The 15,199-nt window shown below is 35.1% G+C and overlaps 1 protein-coding gene across 2 annotated transcripts in view; it reads right to left on the bottom strand.

The window, feature by feature from the left end:
* The window catches only part of IL1RAPL1 (interleukin 1 receptor accessory protein like 1), a 1,404,779-nt gene that overhangs the window by 12,254 nt on the left and 1,377,326 nt on the right, over window positions 1-15,199 (bottom strand). For both annotated transcript variants that reach the window (XM_003360251.6, XM_021080210.2), the window contains exon 9: window positions 13,355-13,498. In XM_003360251.6, the coding sequence (XP_003360299.3) occupies window positions 13,355-13,498 (144 nt within the window). The remainder of the gene's footprint in view (window positions 1-13,354; window positions 13,499-15,199) is intronic.

The raw sequence follows: 15,199 nt of genomic DNA, 5'->3' as shown, positions 1-15,199 counted from the left end.
AAAAAATATAAAGAAATAGAACTCATAAAAAAGAGCCAAAGAGGAACCCTCAAACTAAAAAATACAATGACAGAACTACAAAATTTAATAGAAAGCTTAAACAGTAAAACTGATCACACATAAGAATGAATCAGAGACCCTGAAGACAGATCATTTGAAATTAGAGGAACGAAAAGAAAAATGAATATAAAAAGAGTGAAAAAAATTTAAATTAAAAAGAATAAAAAAAAAAAACTATGTGAATTATGGGACATTATCAAGTGAACTAATGTTCACATTGTGGGCATTCCAGTAGAAGAGACAGAGAAAATGTACAGAGTTTATTTAAAGAAACAATAGCTGAAAACTCTCCAAATCTTGGGAGAGAGATATACACCTAGGTACAGGAAACTCAAAGGGCCTCAAGCAAGATCAAACCAAAGATTACTCTTAGACACATTATAATCAAATGTGAAAAGTCAAAGAGAGAATTTTGGCTATCAGTGAATTTCTCTATGGAAACCTTGCCAGTCAGGAGAGAATGGGGTGAAATATTCAAAGTGATGAAAGAAAAAAAAAATGCCAAGCAAAAATACTAGACTCAGAAAAACTGTCCTTCAAAATAAGGGAGAGCTAAAGACACTCTCAGACAAATAAAAGCTAAGGGAGTTCATCACCACTAGACCTGTCTTATAAGAAATGTTAAAGGAAGTTTTTCAAATTGAAATAATGATAGTAAATAATAACATGAAAACATATAAAAATCAATGGTAAAGTTACATATATTGTCAAATTAGGAATAGCATAATATTGTATTGGTGGTGTGTAAATAATGTTAAATTCTAGTATAAAAGTTTTTACAATATATAAAAAATAACTACAGTTACAATAATTATTATTGGACACACACTATACAGAGATGTAAAGTATGATAAAAATAGCAAAAATGTGGGGGGAAGCAAATAAAAATATAGAGATTTTATATGCAATTGTAGGTAAGTTTCTATCAACTTAAAATAGACTTATATCTGTAAGTTGCTTTATATAAGCCTCATGTTATCATAAAGGAAAAAAATCTATGGTATATACAGAAAAGATAAAGAGAAAGGAATTAAAGAACATGAATTAAATCACAAAGGAGGACAGCAAGAGAAGAAGAAGGGAAAAAATGAATTAAAAGAAAACAATGAACAAAATGGCAATGTAAGTCCTTACACAGCAATAATTACTTTGAATGCAAATGGATTAAATTTTCTAATCAAAACACAAAAAGTGACTGAATACATATAAAAATAAGATCCAACAATATGTTACCTACAGGAGACTCACTTTAGCTTTAAAGACACACATAGGCTGAAAGTGAAAGGATGGAAAAAGATATTCCAAACAAATGGTAACTAAAAGAGAGAAGAATGACTATATTTATATCAGTAAAATAGATTTTTAGTGAAAATCAGTCACAAGAGACCAAAAAGGCCCCTATATTATGATAAAAGTGTCAATTATTCAAGAGGATATGAAATCTGTAAATATATATGCATTCATATTGGAACACCTAAATATTCAATGCAATTAACCAAACTGAAGGGAGAAATAGACAGCAATACAGTAATAATAGTGGACTTTGACACCTCACTTTTATATTGAATAGATAATTAAGATAGGAAATTAATAAGGGAGATGTGAAGAACACTATAGACCAAATGTACTTAACAGACATTAATAGAATATCTTCCTAAGTAGCAAAATACACATTCTTTTCAATCATACAGTCTGAACAAATCATGTATCTGAACAGTCTTCAGGACAAATCGTATGTTGGGCCACAAAACAAGCCTTAATAAATTTAAGAAGATTGAAACTATATCAAGTATCTTTTTTGGCCACAATGGTATGAAATAAGAAATCAAAAAAAGGAGGATATGGAAAAATTCACAAATACATGGCATTTAATATGCTCTTGATCAATTGATGGATTAAAAGACAAAGCAAAAAGGAAATGAGAAAGTATCCTGACTTGAAGAAAAATGGAAATACAAACACCAAAACTTATGGGATGTAGCAAAATCAATTCTTAGAGGAAAATGTGTAGTAATAAATGCCTATATTAAGAGAAAAGAAAGATCTCAAGTAAACAGCCTAACTTTATACCTCAAGGAATTAGAAAAAGAATAGCCTAAGCCCAAAGTTAGCAGAAGGAAGAAAATAATAAAGATCTGAGTACAAGTAAATGAAATAGAGCCTAGAGAAAAAGAAGAACAAAAGCACTGAAATGAAGAGTTGGCTTTTTGAAAAGATAAATTATACTGACAAAGCATTAACTAGACTAACCAAAGGGTGGGGGTGACTTAAATACAAATTATAAATGAAAAAGGAGATAATACACCTGGCACCAAAGAAATACAAAGGATATATAAAGGCTACTATGAATAATCATACACCAACAAATTGGATAACCTAGAAGAAAGGGATAAATTCCTAGAAATATGTGACTTCCCAAGACTGAATCATGAAGAAATAGAAAATTTGAACAGACTAATAACAACTAAGGAAATGAAGCAGTAATAAAAAACACAAGCCTAGGACTAGATGGTTTCATTGGTTAATTTACCAAATATTTAAAGAAGAATTAATGTAATCTTTCTTAAACTCTTCCAAAGCAATATTGAAGAGGAGGGAAAACTCCCAAACTCATTTTATGAGGTCAGCATCATCCTGATACCAAAGCCAGGTAAGGACACTACAAGAAAACTACATGCCAACATCCCTAATGAGTATAGATACAAAAATTCTCAGCAAAATACTAGCAAATCAAATTCAACTGTAGTTTAAACAGATAATACAATGTGATCAAGTGATATTTACCCCTGGGATGCAAGGATGGATCAACATATGCAAATAAATAAATGTGGAATACCACATTAACAGAAAGAGGAACACAAATTATATGATTTTGTAAATAAATTTAAAAAAAGGATTTGAAAAAAACATTTTTCATTTCATTGTAAAAGCTCTCAACAAATTGTGTAAAGAAAATACCTCAACACAGGAGTTCCCGTCGTGGCGCAGTGGTTAACGAATCCGACTAGGAACCATGAGGTTGCGGGTTCGGTCCCTGCCCTTGCTCAGTGGGTTAATGATCCGGCGTTGCCGTGAGCTGTGGTGTAGGTTGCAGACACGGCTCGGATCCCGCGTTGCTGTGGCTCTGGCGTAGGCCGGTGGCTACAGCTCCGATTCAACCCCTAGCCTGGGAACCTCCATATGCCGCGGGAGCGGCCCAAGAAATAGCAACAACAACAACAACAACAACAAAAGACAAAAAAAAAAAAAAAAAAAAAAAAAAAAAAAAAAAAAAAAAAAAAAAAAAAAAAGAAAATACCTCAACACAGTAAAGGCCATATATGACAAAACTATAGTTAATATCATACTTGATGGTGAAGAGCTGAAAGCTTTTTTTTCCTAAGATCAGAAATAAGATGAAGGTGCCCCCTATCACCACTCCTATTCAACATAGTACTTACTAGAAGTCTTAGCTAGAGCAATAAGGCAGGAAAAGGAAATAAGAAGCAGTCAATAGAAAAGGAAGAAGAAAATTTTCTCTGTTTGCAAAATATACGCTCCTATATAGAGAAAGACCTAAAGACTCCACCGAAAAACTGTTAGAACAATTCAACAAACTCAGTAAATCTGCAGGATACAAAATCTACATACAAAATTAAGCTGCATTTCTACATACTACCAACAAATTCTCTGAAAAAAAAACCAGGGAAAAATGTTCACAATAGCCAAGACATGGAAACAATCTATGTGTCCATCAACGGATGAATGGATAAAGAAAAAAAAAATATATATATATATACACTACATACATACAATAGAATATTATTCAGTGATAAAAATGAAGGAAACCTTGTGTTTTATGATAATTTGGATTGACCTTGAGGGCATTATGCTTAAATGAAACAAATCAGACAGTGCAAAAGAAATACTATATGATCTCACTTTTAATGTGTAATGAAAGCATTGAATTCCTAGAAACAGAGTAGAATGCTAGTTGTCAGAGGCTAAGTGGTGGGGAAAAGGGAAAGATATTGGCCTAGCCAATAGATAAATAATTGCTAGGCATACATATACAGCTTGGTGAATATGGTTAACAATACTGTATTCATATACTTGAGAGTTGCAGACAGATCTTAAATGTCCCCACTACAAAAGGAAATTAATTATGTTAGGTGACAGATATGCTAAGTAACATTACAGAGGTAATCATTTCACAATATATATGTGTATCAAATCATCACATTGTACACCTTAAATGTACACAATGTTATATGTCCATTATATTTCAATAAAGCTGGGGAGGGGAAAAAAAAACAAATAAAACGTACAAAACCCAATCAATTAAAAAGTTGCTTTGTTACTCGAAGTCAAATAACTAGTCCAGTAGAACTCTCTTCAATTTACTGAATAAACTACTACATTTGAGGGGAAAAAAAAGTTTGGACTCTGGAGAGTTAAGAAATAATAAAATTAAATACAAATTTAAAATATTATTAAGTTGGCACAACACTGTAAATCAACTATACTTTAATAAATTTTTAAAATAAAGTATTAAGAAATCTTGATGAGAGAAGGAAAATAGAGAACCCTACATCAGGAACAAAAAGGTGGTTTAGAAAAATGATAAATAAATATTGTTCTCTTTGACATATGAAAGGGTATTAGTCAATTCCCTTCAGAAGGATCGATAAGTGAAAGGTTCCGTAGACTTTTTAGAACAATAAAACTTTTAAGAAAATGTAGACTGAAGACTTCCTTATCAAGATGAAGGTGGTAGCTATACTGGATGTGGGCTAGGGAAGAGATTTACTGACAGCAGGAATGGCTTGAGATTGACATTCAGGTCTTTGGGAGTTTTTAACTTTTAAACACCTATTGATAGTCGTCAGATGTTATTGGCAGCTGGCCATTTCTTTTTTTTTTATTATTCTCAAATATTTATAAGTCATATATGCAAAATTGACTAGTGACAGATGCCATTATTTAGCAAATGGATTATCAAAATAAGACTGGGGTAGGGCTTAATGATGAATTGTGTATTGCATTTTAAAAGCAATTTTCTATTTTGCATGTAGCATATTAGCACACAATTATGTGATCATTAAAAACTAGTAGTGATATAATTTGAATAAGTTTTTTTAAGTCATTTCTTTCCTATATTTCAGATTTGCTTTCATATGCTTTCTTACACTTCCAATATATAATTTTTCAATTAAAAACTTGGTAGAAATAGATGATAGATATTTGAATAAAAAATATTAAGCACATTAATATTTTGATTTCGTGATTATAGAATATCTTTGTTTTAGTAAATTCTACCTTTCATGTCAATTCAACCATGGAAACATCTGGTAATTATATTCTAAATAAAGTGGCTTGAATTTTACACTTTGAAATTGTTCTAGTTTACATGTTTTATTACTTGGTACCTTACTGGACTACTAAAGTCTATAGGCCTCAAATACTGAACTCTGTCATTAAATAAAATATATATAGTATGATATAGTGAAGAAAAAAACCAGAAACCTAGCTTAAATCCTAACTGCCATTAATTTTTATTTTACTCATTTGAGATTTTGTTGCCTGATCTATAAAATAGCAGCTCCCTATAGATAATGTCTAAGATCGAGAGTTTTTAAAAAAATTAAATCATTTCTTTCCTGTATTTTAGATTTGTTTTCATATGCTTTCTTACATTTCCAACATATAATTTGGAATATAATTACCGCTGTATAGCAAAATCTTGGCCCAAAGGAAGCATTCAGTAGATATTAATTTCCTTCCCTTGTAATCCTTAAGAGAACAGCGGGCAGAGGATAAATGGTACAAGTTTTAATTAAGAGGGTAAGAGTTAGCAGAGTGGCATAGGGAGCACAGGATTTGGGGTCAGAAGGTTTGATTTCTATGACTTAAAAGCTTATGATATTGGGCAAGGTGCACACCAAAATTAACTAGTTTTCTCCTTCTAGAACTCAAAAAAGCATTCTACACTGTTCATGTTGAGGCAAATGATCTAATCAGTTCCAGGAAAAAATACTCCCAAACAAACAAACAAACAAAAAACCCTAAAGTGTTTCTAAATGATTTTATAGAAGTACTGTGTTTCACTGATAGACATGAGGACAATAACTCCTGAGACTATTAATAATCAGTAACCTTGTAATTGAAGGAGAAAGAAAAATAAATTCTATGATCTAAGATTGCATAGACACCAATATATTTCATATCCCTGAAATGGAACAGCTCTTCATATTTTCCAGGATCATTGGGTGGAGATTATTAAAGATTTCTCTAACTCATTTTTTTTTTTTTTTTAGGGCTGTACCTGTGGCATATGGAAGTTCCCAGGATGGGGATCGAATTGGAGCTGCAGCTGCGGGCCTACACCACAGCCACAGCAATGCTAGATTTAAACTATGTCTGTGACCTACCCTGCAGCTCTTGGCAATGCTGAATCCTTAACCTACTGAACGGGGCCAGGGATCAGACCTGCATTCTCATGGATACTAGTCGGGTTTGTTACCGCTGAGCCACAATGGGACCTCCATCTAACTCATTTTATCCAATACCTGTAATAGCTCCCAAAGTTGAACTAGGAGTGATCTCTTTCTTCATCTTTAAAATAGGAATCATATTAGTGATTACAGTGTTCTTATAAGCTTGCCCATCATCATTATGAATAAGCCTGTGTGTCATACCCTATATTCAGAGGATAAAAAACAAAAACAAAACAGTTTGCACTCTGAGAAAAACAAACATAAAGTAGATTCACCCAGTCTAGCACTAGATCCACCCCACAAAATGGAGTCTTAAGACTGTTTCCATAAATTGCTACCTACTCTACCAACATCTACCAATAAAATCTTCAATGTAAGAGAGCTATCGTTGCTGTTTTCTTCTAAAAATAGACTACCTATAATGTAGCAACCTTGTTTTTCTTTAAACATTATTTATACATTTTTATAACGATTTTTATTTTTCTATTATAGTTGATTTACAGTGTTCTGTTGATTTTCTACTGTACAGCAAAGTAACCCAATCTCACATACACACACACACACACACACATTCTTTTTCTCACATTACCATGCTCCATCATATGTGACTAGTTCCAGTGCTATACAGCAGGATCTCATTGCTTATCTATTCCAAAGGCAATAGTTTGCATCTATTAACTCCAGATTCCCAGTCTATCCCACTCACTCTGCTCCCCCCTCCGCCCCTTAGCAACCACAAGTATGTTCTCCAAGTCCATGAGTTTCTTTTCTTTCTTTTTCTTTTCTTTTTTCTTTTTTTTTTTTTTTTTTTTTTTTTTGCCTTTCAGGGCTGTACCTGCAGCATATGGAGATTCCCAGGCTAGGGGTCCAATTAGAGCTATAGATGCTGGCCTACTCCACAGCCACAGCAATGCAGGATCTGAGCCCCATCTGTGACCTACACCACAGCTCAGGGCAATGCCAGATCATTATCCCACTGAGTGAGGCCAGGGATTGTACCCGCAACCTCATGGTTCCTAGTAGGATTCATTTCTGCTGCACCATGACGGGAACTCCCATGAGTTTCTTTTGTGTGGTAAGTTTCATTTGTGCCATATATTAGATTCAAACATTAGTTATATTTATTTTATGGACATTTTTGCAAAGTTAAGGAATAATTCTTTTCTTCCTAATTTTGTTTTTGAGCTTTCTGTTCACGAAAGAAATAAATATGGTCAGGAATCTTGAAGTCACAATGCTCTACGAGTAGTAAGCATTCACTAGTAAGTGCTTGTTACTCAAAGAGAAAAGGGCTACAAAAATGATGTGACTTAAATGCCATTTTAGTAAAAATGAAGAAGAGAATAACTAGATCCTGGGATTATGAGGGTAATCTTTAAAAGTTAGGGGGAAATATGAGAGAGAAAAAGAGAAAGGAGGGAGAAGAGACAGGAAAGGAAGGAATACCTTTATAGAAGCTTTTAAGCAAAAGTGGAAGGGAAACCCCAGTCAGAGGGAGGGAGGAGACAAGGAGTCTGATGTTGTTATGGTAACTGTATTTTCTTTGTAATTACTCCAGCCAAGAGAGTGGGATACTGTGTTAGTGTATGGTCAGCTCTAGAGATGGTCCTCTGCCTTTATCAGGCTGGTCAGCTAGCATTTCATTAGAATAAGGCAACATTCTAGAGTCACTACAAATACTTCAACTATATTTCTGATGAAAAGTAGATTCTTCATTAATTAGCACAATGGATGTTAGAAATCAAGTTTCATTGCTAAAATTAGTGGCCTTTTTCTAACCATTGAAGATCTTGGAAAAGGAAGCTCCATGTTGAAATCAGTGTTATTCAAGACATATGGATTACTTAACATAATTTAGACACATCCCGCCCCTCAGGTATCTGTGGCCAGTAGTCTGCTCCCTTAGGGAAATTGTTCCAGGTTTGATTCCAAATGGTCCTGTGTTCTGATGAGGAATACTCTCTCTCTCTCTCTCTCTCTCTCTCTTTTTTTTTTTCCCCAGAAATTAAAATTTACTTCAGAAAGAACTTGTAACCAAGCAGGATTCTGTGAGGCCTTCCCAGCATGGACCCCCACTCATGTCCTCCACCTGCCTTTTTATCTATGGAAAAACTTTAGTCAAAGAACCAATTTAATAAGAGGAGTGAAAAAATACAGAGAAAAAAGAAAACAGTAATTATCACTTAGCCATTCGACAAAGTCGAGGACCATCCGTTCTCGAGGACTATAGATAGTATTCTGAGCCATGACCTTGGAGCTGTTTAGCAGGTGCTGAAGCCCTCACTGGGTGGAAGAGGTCCTCTGTATGCTGCCCACAAGCATGGAGACCCCAGACCTGATGGAACCAGAAGGTTAATGACGCTGACTCCCAGTTGCCTCACCATCCACCAGTCAGGAAGATGTCTAGGAGCTGATCATGCCCTGCTCCTCAAAGACTTTTAAGACTCCACACTACCTGCTTAAGGGAGGGGAGCACAGTCCTTGAGGCACGATCCTGCTGTATCCCCTCTTTGCCTGGAAATTAAAGCTACCTTTTCTGTTTCCTCCAACTATGTCTCTGCATTTCTATTTGTCATCAGTGTACAGAGGTAGCTGATATTTCTGAAACAAACTTAAAAAGTTATATGAAAGAGAAAAGACAATAAAATATTAAAGAAAATGTTGAAAAAATATAAACATCTCAGATCATAACACTCTACAATGCTGTTTTCATGCCTAAGTTTTATCTTTCAGTTCTTATCTATACAGAGACATAGCTATCTGCAAAGCTGATAATCATAGTGTACAAATCTTTTTGTGTCCTGCTTTTCATTTAATACCATAACATTTTTTTATATCACTACCCAGTTGATGAAGAATATTCTTGGTTGTCATTAGATGGTTAGCCTGACCCCACCACTGGACTTCTGCCACATTTCCCTCAGGGGAAACTATTGTACATTTTTGGGAACTCACATCTACACAACACACACACACACACAAACACACACACACACGGCACAGAGTTGCATCTTCTCTAAGATCATAGGATAGGTTACATGCTTGCTTAATAATAAATGTATAGGCGGCAGAATTTGTCCAAATTTTCTTTCACTATTTTATGGAATCAAGGTTGCAGAGGAGTAATTAACATTTTCCTACTCCCTAACCATTATAGTTACCTCATTTACCCAACGGGACCTGAGAATTATGTGTGACTGCATTGTTTTGGGTCCATTTTCAACAGCTGTGTTTGTCCAAAGACCAGTATCTCATTCTAACTGGAACCGTGCATGACCAGATTCCATACGGGTAGCAAGGCTGCAAATGTTAAACTCTTAACAACAGTTGCTTTCTGAGCTAAGAAGGTTTTCTGCTCTGGCAGGCAGTATCAAGAAATGCTTCCCACCACCAAATTGTCACAGTAGATGTGTACTTAGAAAGAAAAATCTGGCCAAGTGTGGAGGATAAAATGGAGGGGTGGAGAATGAAGGCTAAGAAGGAGGTAGGGGAGGCTTGCAAAAAGCATTTGCAATAAAGAGTAAGGGAAAAGTCTATTTTCATGAGATACAATTTCCTGACTAATTGAAAGTAGCAGATGAGGAAGAAGTGAAGCAAATGAGGTAGAGGATGGTACAAAGAATTGAGATGTAAAATGGAGGGTAACAAAAAATGAGAGGAGGGGGTGTGTGATTAAAAAGCTGGGGTAGGAACTTATCATAGTGGAAAAAAAAACCAATAGGTTATTGGAAAAAATGATAATAAAACAAGAGAATTGGAAGAAGGACATTTAGATTTAGAAGTCATTCGTGCATAAATAAGTGTAAATAGCATTGTAATATGATTCAAAAAGGTAGGTGTGGCAGAATTAGAAGAGAAGTTCTAAGGCCAGAGTCCTTGGGAAATGATAAAATATAAGGTGTTCACAGCGGTACAAGGAAAGATGTGGACAAACCAAGAGAGCAAAGCATTGATATGTTCTATCTTGGAAAATAGAATTCTTCTGATATAGAATTGATACGGTCTGATAACACCTACTGTAATCACTTGAAAGGACTGACTTAATGTGTCCCAGGTGTCAAATAGTCCATCTCCTAGTCTGATACAGTGATGAAAATTTTTGGGATTTGGAGTCATTTAGACCTGGACTTAAATCCTTTTCTTCTGGTTGTATGGTTCTCTGAGTATCAATAAAGTAGTTAACACAGCGCTTATTATTTAATACATATTCAATACATGGTTAATGAATCTGCTATCATCAATCACCATAGTGCTGACATTACTTCGAAATATGAGTTAAATTTTCTTTCCCTGTTCTTGACCCTCTTTGCCTTTCAAGGGTACTGTATGTATTCTCTTTCAGAGGTAACATGGTAGCCAAGAATAAAGACGACTGAGCAACTTTTGACTTTCAAATTGCAGTTTTTAAAGCCAAGTCAAAAATATGAAAAGCTTTGCATCACTCTTTCTTTTTTAAGGCTGCACCTGTGGCATATGGAATTTCCCCAGGTCGAATGGCGGAGCTACAGCTGCCAGCCTACGCCACAGCCACAGTAATGCAGGATCCCCGACCCACTAAGTGAGGCCAGGGTTCTAACCCATGTCTTCAGGGATACTAGTTGGATTTGTTTCTGCTGCACCACAATGGGAAATCCTGCATCTCTCAAGAGTTATCTCTTTTGTGGAAGAAGAAAGGTCTTGTAGGAAAGGTAGGAAGAATGGGGACTTGATGATGTCAGAGAAATTTTTCAACACTGAAAGAGTATATATTTGTTCAACCATAATAGCATGTGTAGAGGATCCAAGAGGATGTGACTAAGGTTTAGAGGCAGCTAAACTCTTCAGAATCTTCTACTGTTCAGAACATGACAAAAATTATACTGGAAATTGATAGTTCGGCTGAAACTATTCTTATTCAGAACACAAAATAAATATATTCAAAATAGGGTTAATAGATAAAGTGAGACTTGTTTAGGTAATCTGCTTTTTAAAATATCTTCTACAATGCTAATTGTGCAAACAGTAGATCTTTAGGTTATACTGAACATACCAATTTTTTTAAAAGGCTAAAATAATAGAGCTCAGTGTTTAATAAAATAAAGGCTTTGGAAATAGACCTATATTCAAACCCCATCTTGGCCTCTTACAGTAATACTAGTATTAATTTCTTCAGTAAGTTACTTAAACTCTTCAGTAAGTTACTTAAGCCTGAGGTGTTTATCAGTAAAATGGAGATTAAAATATTGACTTCAGAATTTTTTGAGGCTTTGCAAAAATGATTTTAAGAATGCCTAGCACTTTGCTTGATTCTTATTCAACAATGACTCTGACGCTGGCAATGTCCTTAGCAAAAAAGCCCAAATAATTTGTATAAACAGGCAAGAAAGTTAGAAACAAAGAATAAATAGGCAAACCAGCACTTAAAAAAAACAATCTTGCTGCAGCACAGACTTGACGGTAAAGGGAAGGGGAAAAGGTTAAAAAGAGAGGAGTGCTAGAGTCACTCAATAAATTGCTCCGGAGTTCCCATCGTGGCGCAGTGGTTAATGAATCCGACTAGGAACCATGAGGTTGCGGGTTCGGTCCCTGCCCTTGCTTAGTGGGTTAACGATCCGGCGTTGCCCTGAGCTGTGGTGTAGGTTGCAGACGCGGCTCGGATCCCGCGTTGCTGTGCCTCTGGCGTAGGCCGGTGGCTACAGCTCTGATTCAACCCCTAGCCTGGGAACCTCCATATGCGGAGGGAGCGGCCCAAGAAATAGCCAAAAAAAAAAAAAAAAAAAATTGCTCCTCTTCACACGTCTGAAAATCTACAGCTCTACCTGTGATTTATGGAAATGTGGTAACATGGACAATTGCTTCATTTTCCTTTGTACCAATTAGAGAAAAATGGACAGTTAGTAAAAAAGATTATAACTTGAGCTCTGGGGTTCTGGATGTCAAGTCGACAAAACAACAAAAACAAAACCCCCCAAACAAAAAAGATTTTAAATATTATAAAGAAAGCATTACCATCTGCAATATTTATTGTCAGTTCACATACGTTTGCTATATTGTTAAGTCTATCTTATATATGAATCACTTTCAAATGACCAAAAAAGGATAAAAAAAACTTTAATCTTGAAATAGGCAGTTTATGAAACTCAGTTTTAAGGACCCCAAATTCTTCTTAGATTGTACACATATTCATGGCTGATCAGAGGCAAATAATAATTATTATTTCTATGACAACAATATTTATTTATCCAATTTGAATAAAAATGTTAGATACATTATTATGAAAACAATGTGCTTGTTCACTTTCCTATCTGTTGGTCCCCACTTGGAATAAAAATTAGCCTGTCTGAAAATAGCTAAATAAATAGGATTGAAAAGACCACTGAATGAATTCTGAAATATTCAGTACTGTTTATTATAACTGATCAGTCTAAATAAGGAACAAATTGGGATTCAAACTATTGGGCTAGGGAACACAATTAAAAGAGACACTCCTTACCTATATAGAAATAAAGCTGGACTTTCAATACTGATTACAAGGTGAGAGAGAATGAACACTGTGATAACACTGCAATCAGCATCTGTAATTCACAAGTCCTATTTGGAGTACAATTTTAGAAAGGGTAGGTGTTGCTTCACAATTTTCTGAGGCAAATAACTATTGGCTCCAAAGCATTACACATATAATTCCATATAAAAGATGAATTTACAAGATGAACATTGAAAGACTATAAGAGCTGCTGCAAATGGTTATGAAGGTAACTTTTCTTTTCCTTCGATAAAACAAAAGCAGGAAACAAGTAAAAATATTCAGAAAGAACATTAAAAGACGGAACTCATCTTACCTCCATCCAGCTCCTCAGCCCCAAAATGATTCCTGTAGAAGAGCATGATTTCTATCTTGTAACATTTGTAGATGGTTACCAAGCAAACAAGCAGCAAAAGGATAGCACCAAGCCCTCCAGCAAGTTCAACTGTATACATCAGCTCTAGAAAAAAAATTACAAGAGGGAATTATATTCACATGTAAAATCATACTTTCAACTTGATTTCACAGTCTTGTGGATGAGATCAGATGTGGGTAATGGATTACCACAACTTTTTCCCTTTCTGCATGAGAATTTGACCTTTTGATAACTTTCTAGCTGTTACCTTGGTAACCAGATAAGGTGGTATGTAGTAACTCTGTTGCTAAGCAACATTGCTTATGGTAAAAATGAACCTATGTTGGTAGATTGCATTTGGACTGAGAGAATTATAAATGCCTAATTGGAAACTATAATTTTGGGATTGCTGGAGTGCAGTAACTCCTGTATATAAATCTACCTCTTGCAGGAATCTTGCAAGCTATGCTTATGGAGTTGATAAAAGAAATATTGGTTCCTCTGGATATGAGGCTTTTAAGTAGGATGGTTCCTGAACTCAGTTCCTGAAGGGTAGTGTGGATGTCACACAGTGTTGGGCGGGCCGCCTAATGGGTACTTTCTGCTGGCTCCTGCAAGAAGCAATAATCCTTGTCCTACATCTTTTTGAACAGAGTGGTGCCAATGTTGCTGACCATAGTCTCGGAGGCTGAGTGCTAACTTGGGCCTAAGAAGTAGGCTCCCTAATGGATGTCACACTGGACTATGTTGGTAGTATTTTCCTTTCGCTAAGTTACTTAATTTTTTTTCTTATCTTTTCTTTCTCCCTTTACTAGGTACGTTATTATGTTCTATCCAAAAGAGTAATTTTTTTGCCATTCACTGTATACAAGTTATCTGATTCCTATTGAATGTCTATATTAAAAAAAGAGACAATTTTAGGTATAAAATATGCACTTTTTTTCTCCTTTAGCGCTCATGAAAATCATAACAAAATATAAACACAGATTTTGAAATGTACTTTAACTGCCTGTGTATGCATGTTGACGTTGATCATCATAGTCCAAATGTTACTGATGGGTAGCCATTGTTCACTGCAGTTGACAATTACCTTGAAAAGTACTATTTTCCTTAATTATCATTAAAGATAAATATTCCTAAAGTTATGGTTCTAAAATAATGGCATTTTTCATCTTGTAATTTACAATCAACCAATGGGTTATCTAGTTTTATAAAAGTTAATGTAGGCTTAGACTGAGAACTTTATTCTTTTTTTTTTGTTTGTTTTTTAGGGCCGTACACACGACACATGGAGATTCCCAGGTTAGGGGTCATACTAGAGCCGCAGCTGCCGGCCTACACAACAGCTACAGCAATGCCAGATCCTTAACCCACTGAGCAAGGCCAGGGATCAAACCTGCATCCTCATGGATACTAGTCAGAATTTGTCTCCGTGGAGCCACGACGGGAACTCCTAGACTAAGAACCTTAAATAATCTATGCTTTTGTAGTAACAATTACTCTTGTGTTATAAGATCACTGCTGAGATCTCACAAATGGGTGCCACACAGTATCACTGATAAATAACATGAAAAATACGTTCGTCATTTTTTCACAAGGACATTTTTGTGCTTTTGTGTATGTGTGTGATTTTAAGTGATGTCACTTTTCCTGTGATAATTACAGAAAAAAAAAACCCTCAGCCATACTTCTCATTACCTAGTGCTTCATTTCTAATTCAACAGTTTAAAAAGGTAATACATATAACTACTGTTTAACCAAGTGTATTTTTTTATGAAAATTAAAAGGGACACAGAAGAAAAACAT

This window comes from Sus scrofa, chromosome X (genome assembly GCF_054392235.1).
Source record: "Sus scrofa isolate SSC_HxYL_T2T_F1_AM1 chromosome X, Sscrofa_HxYL_maternal_Yorkshire_Landrace_v2.0, whole genome shotgun sequence".
NCBI lineage: Eukaryota > Metazoa > Chordata > Mammalia > Artiodactyla > Suidae > Sus > Sus scrofa.
Note: the sequence above shows the minus strand (reverse complement) of the source record. Positions and strands in the feature narration are given on the sequence as shown.